At 37.5% G+C, this 20,446-nt stretch overlaps 1 protein-coding gene across 4 annotated transcripts in view; it reads left to right on the top strand.

Annotated features, from left to right (window-relative positions):
• Window positions 1-20,446, top strand: part of szt2 (SZT2 subunit of KICSTOR complex) — a 382,417-nt gene that overhangs the window by 216,377 nt on the left and 145,594 nt on the right. For all 4 annotated transcript variants that reach the window (XM_051933248.1, XM_051933246.1, XM_051933247.1 and 1 more), the window contains 5 exons: window positions 331-519; window positions 977-1,167; window positions 7,378-7,559; window positions 11,764-11,861; window positions 17,100-17,232. In XM_051933248.1, coding sequence (XP_051789208.1) covers window positions 331-519; window positions 977-1,167; window positions 7,378-7,559; window positions 11,764-11,861; window positions 17,100-17,232 — 793 coding nt within the window. The remainder of the gene's footprint in view (window positions 1-330; window positions 520-976; window positions 1,168-7,377; window positions 7,560-11,763; window positions 11,862-17,099; window positions 17,233-20,446) is intronic.

Below are 20,446 nucleotides of genomic sequence, written 5' to 3'. Positions count from 1 at the left end.
TTCATTCACTGCTAAAGATGTAGAATTACACCAAATAAAATCTGCCCTTGTTTAATTCAAATTAATGTGGAGTATTTATTGTTTTTTTTCTCTTAGTAGAATAGTACATTGCTTATTTTTTACTTTGTTATTATTATTATTATTATTATTATTATTATTAAAGAAAATTTCTATTGTTAATTTGTTGTTTTGCCATTAGTAAGACAAATAAGTTGCTATTCACTGACGAAAATTGCCCCTTAAAAATTATTTTATATGCTAGACATATGTGTTACCTTATGATAAACAGCAATATTTTTCTGAGTTACATCTCTGGCAATTTCATAACAGGTCCTTGGGTTCATGTTCGATTTGATATTTGGGAACAGGGTAATGTTAGCCCTGTGCAGCTTGCTGATAAACTAAAGAATGCATTACGCCATGCTCTCTGTGACGTGATTATGGAATTCAAGGTTCTATCAAACCCTCTTTGTGTGGAATCTACAATGACAGACTCTGACCAGAAAGAATATTCTGCTGGTAAGAATTAGATGCAGTAATTATATAAACATTTTAAATTGACACATTAATGAACATCCTTTCTTTTAGGAAATTTTTTTACCCGTCCCCTTTTGTATTAGCAGTCCCTCTTGGGTTGTAATACTGTACATTAATCTTAAATCTATTTCTAATCCAGGCCAGTAAACTGTGCAATCTTGTTAACAGCATTACAAGGTAAATACACACACAAATGATAGTAAATATAGTATTGTTTATTTTCTTTTTGTAATAGGCTAACATGTAGCTTAATCCATCTGTGGTTTGTGTAACAACCCTGAGAATAAATTTAAATGCAAAATAAATTGCATAACTTGTCTGTCACTGCTGCAGTGCTAATAACTTTAGGTTTTATTTTTTCTTTAAATTTCTTAAAGTAACTGTTTAATTGCACTAATGTGCCAATGGTTGTTTTATCTTTTTTTTTTTGTATTTATAGGTCTTCCAACACAATTATTTTGTGATGTTAAAGACCTACCAAAGCAACTTTCCAATAGTGGAAGTGCGAAAAGATGTCCATCTCCTATTCTCTTTTCTACTGCACCACCTCCCACATCTGCAGGTGCTGTAACACCTGAATCTACGACTCCAACTGGAAAAACAGCTCGTAGAAGTTTCTGGGATATGTTGGTATGTCTATCCTCCAACCTCCCCATCCCCCACATTCTAACAAAAGCATATATAATGTGTATACATAAGGTACTCTTGAGCATTGTTTAAGCTTGAGGCATAACCTGCTTAGACTGGTTTTATGCTTATTTGTAAGAAATATTGCTTAAGGTAAGACCATATAATACATTTTTTTTAAGAAAAAGCCATCTACCTAAACACTTCATGAATTCTTGGAGATATGAAAGTCTCCCAAGTTGTTAACTAGATGTACAATTGAAAAGTCATTCCATCCATTCCGTTCCATTAATCTTTATGTGAAATTAACTATTTTTTATCTGTGTCCTGGTGTCTCTGGTAAGAAATTTGGTGTAAAGCATCAGATGATATGAAACCTATTAGCTGTCTTTTTAGTTTTTGTTTACTTAGTTTGAAAAGGTAAATTCTTGTAATTCTTTGTTCAAAGTTGATACTCAAAATTCCTAGAAAATGTTTTGCAAATATATTCTTAATTGAAATAATAAAATCAAAAACATACACATTCATCTAAATGAAAACATTAAAATGCATTATAAATCTTAAATACAGTGATCCCCCGCCTATCACGGAAGTTACGTTCCAGACCCATCAGCAATAGGTGAAAATCCGCGATATAGACCTTATAAATAAACATTTTTATTGTTTAAGCCTTAAAATACCCCTCCCACACGCTTTAAACACATGTAAACTTATTAAAACACACTTTGTAAACACATATGAAATGTGGATGTCGGGCTAAGGATATGAGTAACATCTCTCTATTATAAAAAAAAAAAATCTTACCAGGGAGACCAGGGAGATGAGGCTTGATGTTCTCGAAAGAAAATTTGACATTCCGCGAGAGACATTTTAACGTCACGCAAGACAAGGCAGAGAGACAGAAGGACAGCTGCTGTACATGCTTTTAAATGATCGACACACAGAGTGACAAGCAGAACAGGCATCTTGGCAGAAGCAGCACAAAGCCAGTAGCTGATCCGTCCACTTCTGCTTAGCATGCGTTCAGCTCCCACCCCCACCCACCCCCCCCCAACAAAGCGAGCGGGAGAGATGCGAAGTGGCAGGACCGTAGCGCGCCTCCAGGGGGGTTGAGCTAAGCGATCGAGACCAGATCATCTCGGAGAGACACTTTGACGACACATAAGACTAGACATTACAACCTTAGGAAGCAAAACCCATGAGACGGTGACTTTTGCACGTCACACCCTACTTACAAACAATTTAAAACAAGTTTACTGACATCTAGCCTAGCAGTTGTTGGAATGCTTTTGGCAGACAAATTTTAGGTGCTCCCAGCTCTTAAAACAATGACAAGCAGAACACACAGCTTGCCAGCAGCAGCTGCAGCAAGCCACCAGATGATCCGAGCACTTCTCCTTAGCGTGCGTTTCAGCCCTCACACCCCTCTCCCCTTCCTCCTCCTCCTTCAGAACGCTAGCGGCAGAGACGCGAAGTGGCAAAAGGACAGCTGCTGTACAGGCTTTTAAGTGATTGACACAAAGCACGACAAGCACAACACACAGCTGGGCAGCAGCAGCAGCAAGACACCAGCTGAATTAATCGTATCTCTTTAGCATGCGTTCAGACCCCCCCTTCACAACGTGAGCAGCGTTATAAGTCCTGTGAGAAAAAGATTTAACCACGCCCGGGGCAGGAAATAAAGGACAAATATTGTTTCTACAAACGTTTTAAAATAAGAATGCAAATAATGCATATGTAACAATCTCTTTAAATTATTTATCCGGTAAACCAAACCTGGGGGTGGGTGAGCAAAGTGAGCTGGGGGCAGAGCCCCCTAGTAATAATAATAATAATAATAAATTCACAATGTAGTGGGGGCGCGATAGCTGAACCGCAATATAGCGGGGGATCACTGTACAACTTATTTTGAGTTATACTGCTCAAAGCACACTGTAATTCATATGTTTTTATATTTTATATCAATTCATTCTAAATCAGTATGTACAGTAATTTAAATCTACACAAAGTTGTTTGTGCACTGTAAAATGAAAGACCTTGACACAAAAAGAGGTTTGGGGCAGCCACCCATATACTTGAATAAGCCTGCAAAATTGAAGTTTGGTACCATAGAAGTGTACAGGTAGAGGCCAAAACAGAACGGAATTCAAAGTGGGAAGTTTTCTTGCTTTTAAGGCAGGTCGGCCGAAGTGGTCAGCTGGGCTGGAGCCGGAAATTAGGTCATCGGGGCCAGAAACGGAAAGTGGTGTCATTGAGTCCAGGTAGTATTTCCCATATCTGGTCTGCAGGGATAATAGAGAAAGGTTTACTGCACCCCACCACCCCCTGGCCTGGTGTGTAATTACCTTCTTTTGGTCCTTCTAGTTGCCTCCCATACGCACGAGTGTGATAGCACATACTCATCATCATCACTGGTTTAACATCCATTTTCCAGGTTAACCCCGATTAGCAGGTTACTCCCCAAATTTTGTCCTCCTATCTCTATGTAAGCATCCACTGGGGTGAGTCACATTCTTTTTATGTTATTTGTCATTTCAGACTGTGGAAATTGCTAGCTTGAAGCAGTTTGATGTCTTTTTATAGCCTTCCCTTGTCTTGTAGGCATAATTTATTTTAATTTTCAGGCTGTCAGTTGCTTAGAAGAGCCCACTCAGTGTTTGAAGAGTCAACAGTTCCTGAGACTAATAAATTCTTTATCAGCTACAGTTCCTAATGACAAGTCTTGACCAGACTAACACCTAGTGAGTTAAGCCAGATTTTGAGAACTTACATCTGAATGGATGCCCAAACTATTGCAAATGCTTAATTTAATGTTTTATTATTTATTTATTTATTTATTTTAATTTTTCCAGCTCCTCACATAAATCATAGCTATACATAGATTTGCACAAAAATACCAAAGTTTTAGTTTGTCTGCTGTTGAAGTATTTACAATTTTTTTGCTTCAGATGTGAGTAAAATATGTAAAGGGGTGTCCAAACTTTCTTACACAAGTGTTTTCCTCTGCCTCCCAGATCTAACTCCTGAGGTGAGGCAGATAGCTCTTTTTAAGTCTGACCCAGGAATATTTGCAGTATCAGGACCTTCCAAAAGGAAGCCCTTCCAGATCAGCCAGGAGCTTCCCTAAGTAGGGATGGTCCATCCTTGCAGCTGCCCCTGGTGGCACCCATGGAACCTTGCAGAGCTGTCTCATGGGACAGTGGTTCCCTGCATGCCCTGCCAGCAGAAATATGGGAGCAGTGATACAGGAGTGCTGCCCTCTAACATGTCGGAGATGTATGCACTTAGAAAGGTTGTTTCCCCTGGACCTTCCATTATTGTGGCCTCCCTGGTGGGTAATAATCTTCTATCCAGCCTTCCATGTTATGACAGCCTCCTGTTTAAGAGTCATCCCCATCAGAACAGACGTCCATCTGTGTTGTCCATTATGATACATGTATATATGTGTGTGTATGTATATTTTCAAATATATATTGTCTTCATGTATTGTTTGCATTACTCTCCACTTTTCTTAGGGAGCAAGAATTTCATTGTACTATGTACACTATATACTGTAAACACGGTAATATACAGTACTTCAATTGGAATTTAAACTTGAGATAAAAATATAACAGATAGTTAAAAATATATTATATTGTACAAAAGACCTGTCCATCTATTTTCTAAAACATACTTATTCTAGTTTAGAGCTATGGGATGGCACAGTCTATCCCAGCAGGTTTGAGAATAACGATGGAACCAACCTACAGACAGAGCACAAGTCCATCAAAGGGCTCATTCAGACATTCACGTTCATATTGGGCTAAATTAGAATATCTTGTGAAGTTGTCTTTGTGTTTTCAGAGGTAAATCAGAGTAACCTGAAAAGAATTCTGCAGACACAGGCAAAACATGCTTACTCTGTCGACTGTGATACAGCTAGGCTTAAAATTTCAGGCTACTGATGCTGAAAGACTTGTTAACCTGGTTCACTTAAATTCAAATACAAATTTGTTTTATTGGTCAACAGAAATCATTGGAAGCTGATTTCATGAGCACAGCTTAAGGTAAATGCAGAGTATGCGCTGTAAATTAGGAGACATATTGTTCACAGTATTGTAATTTTTTACATTCCAGATTCTTTCTGGAAGTGAAAGCACAGTATTAAAGGTACAATGGCATACAAAAGTTTGGGCACCATTGCTTAAAATGTTCGTTACTGTGAATAGTTAAGTGAACAGAAGATGAACTGATCACCAAAAGTCATAAAGTTAAAGATGATGCAATTCTTTAATATTTTAAGAAAAACTACATTTTTATTTCCATCATACGCAGGTGCAAAATACCAAAAAAAAAATCTGAAGGGCCTGAAGCAAACATTTGGGCACCCATCATGGTCAGTACTTTGTAACACCCCTTATGGCAAGTATCACAGCTTGTAAATGTTTTTGTAGCCAGCTGAGTCTTTCAGTTCTTACTTGTGGTATGTTCGCCCATTCTTCCTTGTAAAAGGTATCTAATTCTGAAAGATTCTTGTGCCGTCTTGCATGCATTGCTCTTTCGAGATCCATCCACAGATTTTCAATGATGTTTAGATCGGGGGACTGTGATGGCCAAGACAAAACTGTCACCTTGTGCCTCTGAGGTATTCCATTGTAGATTTTGAGGTGTGTTTCAGATCCTTATCTTGTTGTAGGACCCATCCTCTTTTTAACTTTTTTACAGATGGTATGATGTTTGCTTCCAGAATTTGAATCCACTCTTCCTTCTACCAATGACATGCTCCTTGTGCCACTGGCTGCAACACAAGCCCAAAGCCTGATCGATCCATTCCAATAATAATTGTGTTCTTTTCCTGGAATTCGGCACCCTTTTTTCTTCAAACATACATTTGCAAATTGTGGCCAAAAAGTTATATTTTGATTTTATCAGTCCACATGACTTGTTTCCAAAACACATCAGGCTTGTTTAGATGTTAATTTGCAAACTCCAGATGCTGAATGTTGCAGCTAGGACAGAGGAAAAATTTTCATCTCCTGACTCAACCATGAAGGTCATATTTGTTCAGGTGTCGCTGCACAGTAGAACAGAGTACCAGTAGAACAGAGGACTGTTTTGCAGTCAAACAGGGGTTTTAGTTGCCTTTCTAACAATCCAATAAGCAGTTCTTTCAGAAAGTTTTCTTGGTCTTCCAGATCTCAACTTGACGGCCACTGTTCCAGTTGTCTGTCATTTCTTAATAACACTATGAACTGAGGAAACACCTACCTGAAAATGCTTTACTGTCTTCTTGTCTCCTGCTTTGTAAGCATCAATTATTTTATTTTTCAGAGTGCTAGGCAGCTGCTTAGAGGAGAGCCCATGGCTGCTGGGACAAGGTTTGAGGAGTCAGAGAATTTATACAGCTGTGCAATTTGCATCACCTGGGGTTTCCTAACGAAGACTGTGAACAAGCCATATCCCTAATGAGCTAATGAACTTTTACATGGTGCTCCTTTCCTTTTTTTCACACTGCAATTGTACAAAATAAAAACAATACCTTAATCTTGCATAAAATGCCAAAAAGAAATGTGACAACTTTAACTTTATGCCTTTTGTTCATCTACTGCTCACTTAACTATTGACACTAACAGACATTTTATGCAAGGGTACCCAAACCTTTGCATGCCACTGTACTGCTGCCACCATGCCTTTTTGTTCTTGCCTCTAGCCAAAAAATCTTTTTACTAATAGTTCTTATGATATTAGTATCTTTTTACTAATAGTTTTTATAAAACACTTCTTTTTCTTTGAGGAAGTTTTACATTATTATGCAACTTTCAGTTACGTTCAACATTAAATGGTGTATTTTGCAACTTAAAACTACCATATTAAAATGTTATTAACTTTTTCCTTCCATAAACTTACTATACAGCAATTAGCACTGACTCACACATTTTCATTTTGGTGACCACCCTGTGTAATTAATTAATTGTGTAATACATCCTACATCAAAGAGAGTTGTGTTTAATTTTGAAAGTTTTTTTAACCCATTCTTAAATAATTTAGTAGGTTTTCTGCATTATTACATGTTGCAGATTTATATAAGGTTCAATGCTTTTTATTGTAAATAATAGATTTTTAGTTTTTATTCTGCAGTAAATGCAGGAAATCCATTAGTTTTAAAATTTTATATGCTAATATTTCAACATTAACTATTTAACTCTATCATGTATTTTCATTTTTTTAACACAGAGTAAACCAGATCTTTCTGAACTTGGATCTCCAAAAACCACAGATGATATAATTCTGGAGAAAGTAGAGGATAGCCGCACACGTCGCAGACATAAAACTGAGAATGTGAAACAACCTTGGAGTCAAGAAAAAGTGGCTGTGTCAGAAATAGAACAGGCACAGAAGCAAGCAGCTGCCCAGAGGTTTTGATTTCTCATTTTCACCTCTTAGTTTCATAAACAGAATAAGGAAAAGTGGGCAAAAAGTAGAAATATGAAAAATACAGTTGAATAAAACATGAGAATCTCTCATGAATTGGTTTATATGGATTACCAATATTAGAGAATATCCTGCAAAAGTATTCATACACAATGTACACATACAAATTTTGTTCTCTGTGATATTATATTTGTGTTATCAAAGCACTGAAACTAAATATTTTGTTAATGTGACATTATTTTGTTTTACAAAAAAAAATAGAATACAAAAGAATGCTTGCTATTTGCATAAATGTTCAATCCCCACAAGTTAGTATACCCACACTTTAGTATTTTACATCTTTTAGGTTAAGAATATGCCACATTATGCATAATAAGAGAGTAATTTTTGCCCATTCTTCTAGTCACATTTTCTGCATTTTGTTCAGGTTAGTTTGATGAACCTTGTGCACTACAGTTTTCAAATAGCTTGAACAGATTCTCGGTTGTGGTGATATCAGGGCTTTGGCTGTGCCTTTGTAACATATTCACCCTTTTTCCTTGTGCCACTCCAGGGTTTTTTTTTTAGATTATTGTTTTGTTAAAACATTATTTTTTTCCAATGTTTGGTTTTTTTAGCAAAGTGAAACAGGTCCTCTTGCAGTATTTGCCATTGTTTTCCACCATCTGATCTTACTTCTCTTTTTATCCAAATGCTCAGTCTGTGCTAATGAAAAGCAGTACCACTGTACGTCACTGAGGGTGAAATGTTTTTCATGGTGTGGGTAGTGTTAAATTTGTGCTTCACATATCTGAACTTTTGGCCAAAGGGTTCAAACTTGTCTCATTTGACCACAAAACATGTTCCCACATTGCAATTGGGTCATTTTTTTTTTTTTTTGACAAACCCAAGTATATATTTGTATGTGGTTCTTTTGTGCTACTCTGCCATACAGGCCAGTGTTATTCAGGACTTTTGATAGAGCTGACGGCTGCACCTTTACTCCAGCCATAGCTGCTGAATTGTGTAGCTCCTTAAGACTGATTGTTAGCCTATCACGATTCTCCATTTTTGTTGTGTACAGAGTTTTGGAACCTTTTCTAGGCAATACCTGAGCTATGTTTAACATAGCTATCATTACTTGATAATTGAAACAATAGAACTTACTGGGACATCCAAACCTTAGATATTGGTTTAAACCTGTGAACGCTGAAGTCGAAAAAACAACGGGATAAACACCAATTTAAAATAAAAGGCAATTTCTTCAATATTTATTCTTGGTGAGTTAAAAAGACAGCGAGACTGCCCAAAGCTCAGACCAAATGATTTTTGTCCAGCCATTCTGCTCTAAAAGAAGAAATGTTCTCTCTTTTATCACCTAGTTTGTTCATTAGCCAAAGAGAGAACAGAAAAAAACATAACAGTTCATTTTGAGGTCATACATAGATTAGGGTTACATCTTAATTTATGACACAGGAGTATACCAAAAACAAAGCACTATCAGGCACTTGCATTCCTAAGGAATATGCCCTTCACATTATACACGCACAAGACCAACTGGAACCTCTTTTTTGTCCATATACTGTAATAGACTGCAGCTCGATGGCCGTGGGAGGCGGAGTTGCGTATCGCTTTATCACACCTCCCACGTAATCACGTGAACTGACTGTGAACGCAGTACGTAGAAAACAAGGAAGAGCCTCAAAGAGCGCTGAAGAAAACATTCATTACACAATTGAGAAGGCAGCGAAACAATAAGAAGCGAGCAAGTGACACATACAAGCATATTCATAAGTGCAGCTACTGCGGAAACAAAGCACGGTGTAAACCGTAAGTTTAAATTAAGTTTATAGAAACGCTCCCGCTGCCGTTTGCAGTACCATATTCGTGACATACAAGTTTAATGAGAAGACACGAGGTATAAACGAGACTTTGGATCACTTTGTAACAGAGTTAAAATTGCTGTAGCGAGAAACTTTTAAGTGCCGGGTCTTAGCTAACATTAAATAAAGCCGTGGACATCGCAACATCACACAAGAGAGCGGCTCACGTGAACTGACTGAACGCAGCACGAGTGATCACTTCGATGAATCATACCTGTTCAAAAAACACATTACACAATTGATAATGTAGGAAAAGAATATGAAGCGACTGACACATACAGACATATTCATGAGTGCAGGTACTTCGGAAACAAAGCACCATGTAAACCTAAAGTTTAAATTAAGTTCATAGACCTACAAAAGGTTGCCATTGATTTGAGGCAAGATTGCTTTTCTCCTGTACAACTATACATTGCATTCTCAAAGGTAAGCTTGCACAGCTTGGTCATTTTACAACCGGAGTGCTGAACTGACAACGTGGTATACAAAGAGAACTATAACAATTGTAATAAACGAACAATAAAACAGCAGCGAACCCGTGGATTAAATAAAAAGGCTGCTTCCTTGGCGAAGCAAGGAAAAAGATGGGCTTATATGGTGTTCGTTTATAAAAAAGCGGAGAAACTGTGTAAAGGCTGCTTCACAAAAAAACAGCAGAGCGCCTTATATGAGCAGGCAGTCAGCTAAAGAAGGGAATCAATAAATAACTATAATTGTAATAAACGAACAAAAAATAACGGAGAATCCGCAGATTACATAAAGGAAATGGGTACCTGAACAGAAAAGTGAGTCTCGGATAGCTACACAATAACTATAACAATCGTAATAAGCGAACAATAAAACAATACAGAACCGCTAAGCAAGGAGAAAGGACGGCCTTATATGGCATTCGTTTATAAAACAGCGGGGATATATATGTGAATGAATGCATGTATATATGTATGTCTATATATATATATATATATATATATATATATATATATATATATATATATATATATATATATATATATATATATATATATATATATATATATATATATGTAGATATGTATATATATATATATATATATGTAGATATGTATATATATATATATATATATATATGTAGATATGTATATATATATATATATATATGTAGATATGTATATATATATATATATGTAGAAAGGTACCATAATTAAACTGAGTGGCAGTAGCACTACTTTGTGATGTTGAGGTACATGCAGTAAGGATTTGTTTCTTTGTTATCACTGGATCAACAAAATCTTTGTTAAACACGCTTTATTACTTTATCTGTGCCTAAGTGTCTCATCAGTATAAATTTATAAGCAAGCCTGCATATTTTACCATGATGTATTAAGTGCACTAATAGCATCTTGATTGTCTTACCCTGGTGCTAGTGTGCATAATATAATAAATCATTCTCCAGCACAAAGTGGGACCCTTGTAAAATGAAGCTCAATGAGGGTTGCTTTTACTATGACAATAATATTCCTATTCCTAACATGTTTTAATCATTGTTCCGTATTTCTCTTTTAAAGAGTGTGGGTAACTTTCTTTATTGAAAATATACATCCGGGAGGTTTTTAGTCAAAGCACTTTTCATGTCTGTCTGCTCAGGTGAGTGGTAAACATATCAGCAGACTCAATGGCAGGGTTAGGAGTTACTAGGGCACCCGCTTGCTCATGCCTTTCATAGTATGTTTGGCCATTATAGTTATATTTGAGTTGACTTTAAGTGCTTTGTGTTTGCCCTGTAACAGTCATTTAAGCATCCCCATACTTCTCAAGATTAATAGTTGATGCTTTTGTCTTCCTGCTACAAATTTCAGGCCAATCTCACTCTATGATGAAATCATACAGGGGTTTTGAATAAACCACCACAAGCTTTCCATGAGAAACACTTTTAAAGCTACTATTCCAACTAAATAGTAGTGGCTGTCCACATAAATGCATGTGAATGAGTCATTTTTTATTAAAGTACTTTTGAGGCGAAACCAGCTTGGCTGATTACTTGACTTCCAGAATGCATCAAATCCACAACTAAGCGTTTGTGTACCATCTCTAATAAGTAAATGATTAGTTGCCATAGTCAAAGCAGACTTATATTTGTAATTAAACATTTCCTGGTGTAATGGGGTGATTAGAAGTAAGAATCTTGTGACAGATTACCAGAATGTTTTGAAGACCTTGTTGTAATTAATCATTTACTCAAAGCAACAGAAATTGTGCAAATAGTTTTAATAATTGGCTTCAGTTGCTGTTCTGAAATGAATAGCACTCAGACAAAAGTTTTTTGTTTTTTTTTCCTCTCCAATTACAGGAAACATATAGTTCATCTTGAGGAAGGGGAAACAGGAACTTTGCACCCAGTCTTCCAGTCAACTTGCCAGAAATGGTTGGCATTTATGGACCATATTGGTAATTATTTTTTCTGGCATATTCTTTATATTTTTGAAAATTTTGTAATAATAAAAATATTATCATCTGAACTATTCCATCTGTTTCCATTTAAGGATTCAGTTGGTATTATGCATATTATTTGTTTGATTTCTTGCCATAGTATATTGAAAAGTGAATTTTTCATTTTTATTTAATATCGGTCAAAAAACTAAAACAAAGTTTACAACTTTGCTTGTTAGAGTGCCACATGAAGACCCATGTGTATAAAAAAATCTTGCACCTACCCCACATTTCTTTTTCTTTAGGAAAATCATTTTTTACTTTTCTGTTATATTTTACTGGCCTAACATTCTCAAATCTGCTTAGAACCATTCACTTATTGTTGTTAAGCATTTGCACACAAATCCTTGCTCTCAAAGAACTATTCCAAAACCGCACTTCGACTTGTAAAAATACTATGAGGATATCTTGAAAAGCTGAAGTGTTTAACTGATTACTTGTGTCTTCATCAAAACGTCAAAACAATATTTTAAATAAATAGGTTAGTAAAGAACGTATGTAAAATACAATCCCAAATTAGAAAAAGTTAGGGCAGTATGGAAAATGCAAATAAAAGAAAAAAACAAAAAAAATTTAAATTAAATTTACTTTGACTTTTATTTCATTGAAGACTGTATGAACCCCATATATTTTATGCATTTTCTGGTCAACTTCATTTCATTTGTTAATGTACACCCATTCCTGCATTTCAGGCCTACAGCACATTTTAATAAAAGTTGGGATGGTAAAGCATTCACCACTTTGTAATGTCCCCATTCCTTCTCACAACACTTTAAGACATTTTGACAAGTGTTTCAGGTGTTATTTTGTTACATTCTTCCTGAAAACATGTCTTAAGGTGTGTAACAGAACAGGGTCATTGTTGTTGCATTTCTTCATTTCAAAATTCTCCACACATTCTACTGGGGATGGGTCAGAACAGCAGGCAGGCCAGTCCAGTATCCACACCCTCTTCTTCTGCAGACAGAGCCCTGGGGCACACCTGAAGTAACAGCGGTGGGTTGGGATGTGAAAGTTTTAAGCTGAACAAACTGAGTGCGGCCTGAGAGGTAGGATCTGAATCAGTCTAGTGGAGTGTGGGTAATGCCAATCGAAGATAATCTATTGAGAAGAGTAGTGTGACAAATAGTGTCAAAGGCTGCACTCAGATCAAGGAGGATGAGAATAGTAATTAAACCAGAATCAGCTGCCATAAGGAGGTCATTATAAGTGCAGTTTCTGTACTGTGGAGGGGATGAAGACTGGAACTGTCTTATACAGATTATTTTGAGATAAATGAGAATAAGGTTGAATAGCCAGTATTTTGTCAAGAAATTTGGAAATGAAGGGTAGATTAGAAATAGGACAAAAATTACTGAAATTAGTCAGATTGGCACCAGGTTTTTTCAGTATTGGGGTTATTGCAGCAGTTTTAAAAGATGAAGGAACAGTACCAGTAGTGAGAGAAGAGTGGATTATAGCAGAGATAAGGTTGACCAGAGAGGGGAGGCAAGCTTTGACTAGAACTGTAGGGAGGAGGTCCAGTTGACAGGTGGATGGCTTAGACCAGGGGTAGGCAATGTCGGTCCTGGTGAACCGCAGTGGCTACAGGTTTTCATTCCAACCCAATTGCTTAATTAGAAACCAATCATTGCCAATCTCAGACCTTATTTAATTTTATGGCTTGTTAGTCTGTGCAATGTAGGGCTCTTATATCATAGATTTATTTCCTTTTCAAGGATATCATCCAAATGATTTGAAGCCTAAAACAGATCATTTTCAGTCTGTCACATTTTTCTATTAAGTGTTTTATTAAATCAAACAGTGCATGATGAACACACACAGATGTAATTGGAAAAAAGCTAGCTGGAGAACTGCTGGCTGCTTTGTCTTTTACATCTTATTGCTAATAAGGAGCATTTAAAACACTGAATGCAGCAGTTTAAGATTGAAATAAGCAATTAAGGTTGGAGAACCTTAACAAGCGAGACCACTAAAATGAAGTATCAAAATGTCACTTAAGCAATATGTGCTTCATCAGCAATAATTGAGTTCTCATTAAGGAACTGGGTTGGAACAAAAACCTGCACATACTGAGGCTCTCCAGGACCGACATTGCCCACCCCCGGTCTAGCACAGTGATCAGTTATGGGAAGTTCGTCTGCAGTACAATCAAGCGGGTTAACTCCAGAACAGCAAATCAAGTCCAGGATATGTCCTTTGGAATGAGTGGGAACATCAGTATGCTGCTGGAATCCAAAACTCTCAAGGCAGGATGTAAAGTCTCTAGTAATAGGGACATTGATATTATCCATATGTATATTGAAATCCCCCAGAAGTGTTATGTTTGGTGGCAAAGTCGTTCAGAAAGTCATTATTTGGTTTAGGGGGCCGGTAAACAGTTGCAATAATAGTAGGAATAGGTCCATTTAATAGATAGATAGATAGATAGATAGATACTTTATTGACAGTACCAGAGATTCAAAAGAACTGTGTTGGGTTTAGGGAGCTGAACGCCCCCAGGAGACCACAACCTCATTGCTGGCCTTAACACTACAGTCCCTGAAGCTTAAGATTTTTTTCATTGTCCCTGACCTCCTTACATTTTCCTGACATACGCCAAGAAGCCCGTAGCTCCTTATCACTGCGCTACTTGTCCAATTTTGTTTTGCAAATGTGTTGATTAGCAGAAGGCAGCCTGCTACACCCTACACCCTTCATTCAGTCAGATAAAAACATTGCCCTGCAGCAATTCTTACAGCCCAAGTCTGTGCTGAAGTGTTTATCTGGCGATGTGTTTGTATGGAATTATATTAGTAATGAAATAGCGTGATTTGAAATACATACATTTCATGTGTGTTCCGTGTCTATGGTGATCTGTGTAAATATAGAATGACAGAGGAAATGCAAGGCAAGAAATGCTGAACACGTGGCTAAAACAGAAAATATTTTCATATACAGTGATCCCTCACTATATCGCGCTTCGCCTTTCGCGGCTTCACTCTATCGCGGATTTTATATGTAAGCATATTTAAATATATATCGCGGATTTTTTGCTGGTTCGCGGATTTCTGAGGACAATGGGTCTTTTAATTTCTGGTACATGCTTCCTCAGTTGGTTTGCCCAGTTGATTTCATACAAGGGACGCTATTGGCAGATGGCTGAGAAGCTACCCAACTTACTTTTCTCTCTCTCTTGCGCTGACTTTCTCTGATCCTGACGTAGGGGGTGTGAGCAGGGGGGCTGTTCGCACACCTAGACGTTACGGACGCTCGTCTAAAAATGCTGAAAGATTATCTTCATGTTGCTATCTTCTGTGCAGCTGCTTCCTGAAGTGACATGCTGCACGGTGCTTCGCATACTTAAAAGCTCGAAGGGCACGTATTGATTTTTGACTGTTTGTTTTTCTCTGTCTCTCTCTCTCTCTCTCTCTCTCTCTCTCTCTCTCTCTCTCTCTCTCTCTCTCTCTCTCTCTCTCCCTGCTCCTGACGGAGGGGGTGTGAGCTGCCGCCTTCAACAGCTTTGTACCGGCGGTGCTTCGCATACTTAAAAGCCAAACAGCCCTATTGATTTGTTTGCTTTCCTCTGTCTTTCTGACAGACTCTGCTCCTGACACGCACTCCTTTGAAGAGGAAGATATGTTTGCATTCTTTTAATTGTGAGACAGAACTGTCATCTCTGTCTTGTCATGGAGCACAGTTTAAACTTTTGAAAAAGAGACAAATGTTTGTTTGCAGTGTTTGAATAACGTTCCTGTCTCTCTACAACCTCCTGTGTTTCTGTGCAAATCTGTGACCCAAGCATGACAATATAAAAATAACCATATAAACATATGGTTTCTACTTCGCGGATTTTCTTATTTGGCGGGTGGCTCTGGAACGCAACCCCCGCGATGGAGGAGGGATTACTGTATTACAGTATAATGTTGATGTGAAGTGAAGGATATGTGAAGATTCAAACCCAAATATCCAATAAACACTTTCATAAAACTTTTCATATAACAAAATAAGTATGCTTTTATTCAAGAGTAAAACCGAAGAAAAAGAAATTGCTCAATTGACACGTTGCTGAAGGTCAATTATCAGTTGATACAAAGTAAAAGATGTTTGCATATGTGTATGTTTGCTCTTTTGGAAAATCTACAGCTTGGTAGTGAGCCGCTATTATTATTATCACATAATAAATACATTCATTTGATGCGAGTCTTTAACATCCTGTGTAAATTTATGGTACTTGTAAAGTTACAGCTGAAATAATAAAAGCAGACATACAAATGCAGCTCAATCATTTGTTTTTGGTGTCTTGTTGCAAACAGGCTCACTACTCAAAGCCGTGACTTTGAGGATACCAAGCTGAAGCTTTTCCACTGTGCCATCTGAGACAGAACAGTGTTAACTCTCTGACAACTGGTTGAAAATGGAAAGCACAAACATACACATATGCGAATGTCTCTTACTTTGTATCGACTGATAGTTGAGCTTCAGCAACTCAAATGTCAATTGAGCAATTTCTTATTCTTTGATTTTACTCTTGAATAAAAGCATATATGTATTTAAAATCACAATATTTCATTAACTATATAATTCCATACAAATGTATCACCAGAAAAACACTTCAACACAGACTTGAACTGTGAGGATTGCAACAGGGTAATGCTTCATCTGATTGAACATGGGTGGGGGTGTAGTAGGCTGCGTTCTGCTAATCCACACATTTGCAAAACAAAAGCGGACTTTTAGAGCAGTGATGAGGAGCTACGAGGTTCCTAGCGTACGTCAGGAAAATTTAAGGAGGTCAGGGGCAACAAAAAAAATCATAAGCTTCAGGGTTTCTAGTATTAATTTGCCCTGTCCCAACTTTTTTTGGAATGTGTTGAAATGCAGCATTGGATGTACATTAACAAATGAAATGAAGTTGACCAGACAAAGCATGGAATATCTTGGGCTCATACTGTCAGTAATAAATTTAAAGTCAAAGTAAATTTACAAATTGTTGCTTTTTTTTCATTTGCATTTTCCATACTGTCCCAACTTATTCTGATTAGGAGTTGTAGAAGTTGTTGTCGAACAGAAGAAAAGGTTTTTTTTTTTTTTCTTTTGACTCCCTGCCAGCTTTAATAATATGTTAACCAGAGCTACTATTATCATGTGCCTTTTCAGTCCTAAGAATCATTATTGTGGTTTCTCCTCTCAAGAATATTTTTCCTTCTTGTTCAGGATGCCCTTCTGTTCAGAAGTGCTCAGCAGAGATTGTATCACAGTTTCTTTTACCTTCCATTCTAACAGAAGTTGTTAATCTGGTTAGTTCACTTGCCATAGACACTACAGTTAAGGTGTTTGAGAGAATCTGGTAAGTTAAAATTATTTTTCAGTGCACTGTCTTAATTTGTCACATTGGAATGTGTTGGTTATATTTTCAGTATAGCCTTTTTATGTGGTAACTTTGGATACTAAACAAAATCTGTTATTTATTCCCTTTTTTCTTATTCTTAAATACACGTACTGAATGTGCTAATTGGACTTGTTAAGTGTTGTAACCAGTATATGGTTACCCAATCTATCTATCTATCTATAATGCCCAACACAGTTGCAGGTTCAAATAATGGATTTTTAATCCACCAAGCACCAAATACCATAAAATACATCCAATAATCATACCAAAAAATGACTCTTTTCCTCTCCTTCCACCTTCAGTTATGTGTTGCCCGCTGCTTCCTGACTCTGACTCCCCAAAGTAAGGTAGTAGGTTACTTTTATACAATCGCTGATGAACCAGCCTGACTTGTGGGGAGGACTTCCTAGTTTTTTGAGAATCAGGGTAGTCCTCCCTGACAGTACACTCTTTTGGCCGTCATGGTCATGCCGTCATCCAGCCAGAATGCCCACCTGTCCTCTGTGGCACTCACAGTGTTTAAAATGGCTATTTATATTGGGTTTTTTTTCAGTTGTAAGTGGTATGGTAGTGAGTGGCTAGCACTGCTCTCTCATAAGTTTAGAGTGCAGATTGTGGTTTCCAGCAATGTCACTGTGGGTGCTTTATGTCAACAGTGATTAGCTTTTATAAAGGAATTTTAGAGTGCTGAAGTACTATTTTTATTGTTCTAATTTAATATACTTTCTAAAATTGATTTTGGAGGATGTTTAAGAAAACCTGGGGTCTCATTCATAAAACTTCATGTGGAATCGAGCTTGAAAGTATGCTTATGCGAGAAAGCAGAAAAATGTAGATTAAAAAAAATCTGATTCATAAAACCTGGTGTACATACATTTGTGTGTAATTTACTCTTTGAAAAGCACAGTCCATTTCTAAATGTACATACTTGAATACACCTTAAATCCTTCCTGGTTGCCAGTCTGAAACAACTATAGTTGGACTATGCTAATTAACCTCTGTGAAAATGAACAGTCTTGATACACAAAAAAATCTTTGGGGCAGCCACCCCGTATACTTGACGTCTGGCTGCAAAATAAGTTGCACAGATGTGTACAGAGTTGAGTCCAAAACAGAAGTTACCGAGGAAGTTGTCTTGTATTTAAGGCAGGCAAGTGGAAGTGATGTTCTTGGGGAACAAATCAGAAGTGACATCCCCAGGCCCAGAACCGGAAGTGATGTCTCTCTTGGGGGTTGGGGAAATGGGTGGGATTTTGGGGAGGGGGAAGGGATTACCGGAAGTGATGTCATCGGGCCTGAATCGGATAGAATTTCCCGTGTCCGGTCTGCAGAGATAACAGAGGAAGGTTTAGTGCAACACCCCCACCCCCTGGCCTGTGTGGAATTACCTTCTTTTGGTCCATTTAGTTGTCTTCCATGCACATGTTTGTGACACCTCGTACATACCGTTTACAGTTATGATAATGAAGACCTTAATTAGATGGTAGAGTAGTTTCCCACATGACGCATTCAGACACCATCACCTGCATTTGCAGAGTCCTTTTGTGCGCCCCTCCTTTGCATTCTAGGGTTGGGGAAAGGCGTAAAACACCAGTGTTTCAGTTGAAAGCCACAATCTCCTGGCCCATTTAATGACATGATTGCAGTTACAATGAATAATAGAGCCAATATGAAACACTAAGGGTTCAACTTGTTATCTTGCCAACATGCTAGCCATCATGTATGCAGTCAGTGTGGCCTAGTGGTTAAGGCTTTGGACTTCAAACCCTGAGGTTGTGGGTTCATACCCTGCTACTAACACTGTGTGGCCATGAGCAAGTCACTTGACCTGCCTGTGCTCCACTTGGAAAAACAAAAGAAATTGAACCAGTTGTATCATAAATGTAGTAAGTCACCTTGGTGCCAGCCAAATAAGTAAATGTAATGTAGGCAACTTGCTGATGTTGTTATATATTTACAAGTGCTGCTTTGCCTTAAAAATTAATGAATAATGGGTTGACCCAGGCTACCGATCCACAGCGTTTGTTAGTCTCAACTTGGCATCACAGGTGACTTGCGCATTAATGAAATGTTAATGCTTTACAAAACAAGCTTCATTCTTGCTAGGTGCCCTTATTGCAATATGAGTGCAGTCAATTGACCAGATTACATTCAGAAAACTGGACACTGCTGCAAATTGCCCTTTAATGTTTGCCTGTACACCCACACCATATGGAAACACAATGTAGTACTTTATCAGTCAGTTTATGGCTTCCAGCATAGCGTACATGATGAGGCTGAAGATTGGCTGAGATAATCCTGACCTGTCAGCCAATTGAGTGGTTGGGTTGGGTAGCCAGTAGGTGCCTGTTGCCAGAAAGCCAGCCATTTACAAAACCTGAATATGAAGCATATCTAGATTTTGGGCAGTCTGTCTTTCTAATGCTAAGCCAAAGTCTGCTCAAAGAGAATGGCCATTGGGAGCCTAAATTAGCTCATAAGCTAGTCAACATTATTGGCAAAAAAATTATGCCAGTCTTTAAGAGCTTGTTACCTTTGCATATGACCATTTGCATAGTCCTCAAGTAGTTTCAAACCATTAGGCTGTGAATAGACTGTAGGTAATGATATTGATACCTTTCTGTACACAGAGAGTGAATCACACCTGTGTTTTTACTTGATGTAATTGTTGGCAACAAGGGATTGATTGCATTGGTTTCTAATCATAAGAAGTGACAACGGTAGGCTATATAAACTGACGAAAAAACAACAAAGTTCTTTAATGTCAATACACCGCCTTGGTCCTCCTAAAAGAGAACTAAAGTAGAACGTAATAGTCATATTCAGCACTTTTGAGGTTAATTATGTTTGCCATGTAATGCACATTATAATAATGGCTCAGTGATATGAATTATTACATGCATGTGTTGTCATTTTGCTGGGTTTGTTACATTTCCCTAATTTATCAATGGTGTTGTCATTTCACACTTTCTCTGTACTGTAGTGTACATATGGGACAGAGTTGGTATAAATTTGTGTAAGTTGTTCTATCAAGTTTTATTTTATAAATCCCGACTTTTGCAGGAAAGTTGCCTACACACATTTCAGGACTTTTTTTGAGCAAACAAGTTTTATAAATCTGATCCCAGGTGGGTATCATATGACAAAATTTCAAACTTGACTATAGCAGAAG

This window comes from Erpetoichthys calabaricus, chromosome 10 (assembly GCF_900747795.2).
Source record: "Erpetoichthys calabaricus chromosome 10, fErpCal1.3, whole genome shotgun sequence".
In the NCBI taxonomy this organism is placed as follows: Eukaryota; Metazoa; Chordata; class Cladistia; order Polypteriformes; family Polypteridae; genus Erpetoichthys; species Erpetoichthys calabaricus.
Note: the sequence above shows the minus strand (reverse complement) of the source record. Positions and strands in the feature narration are given on the sequence as shown.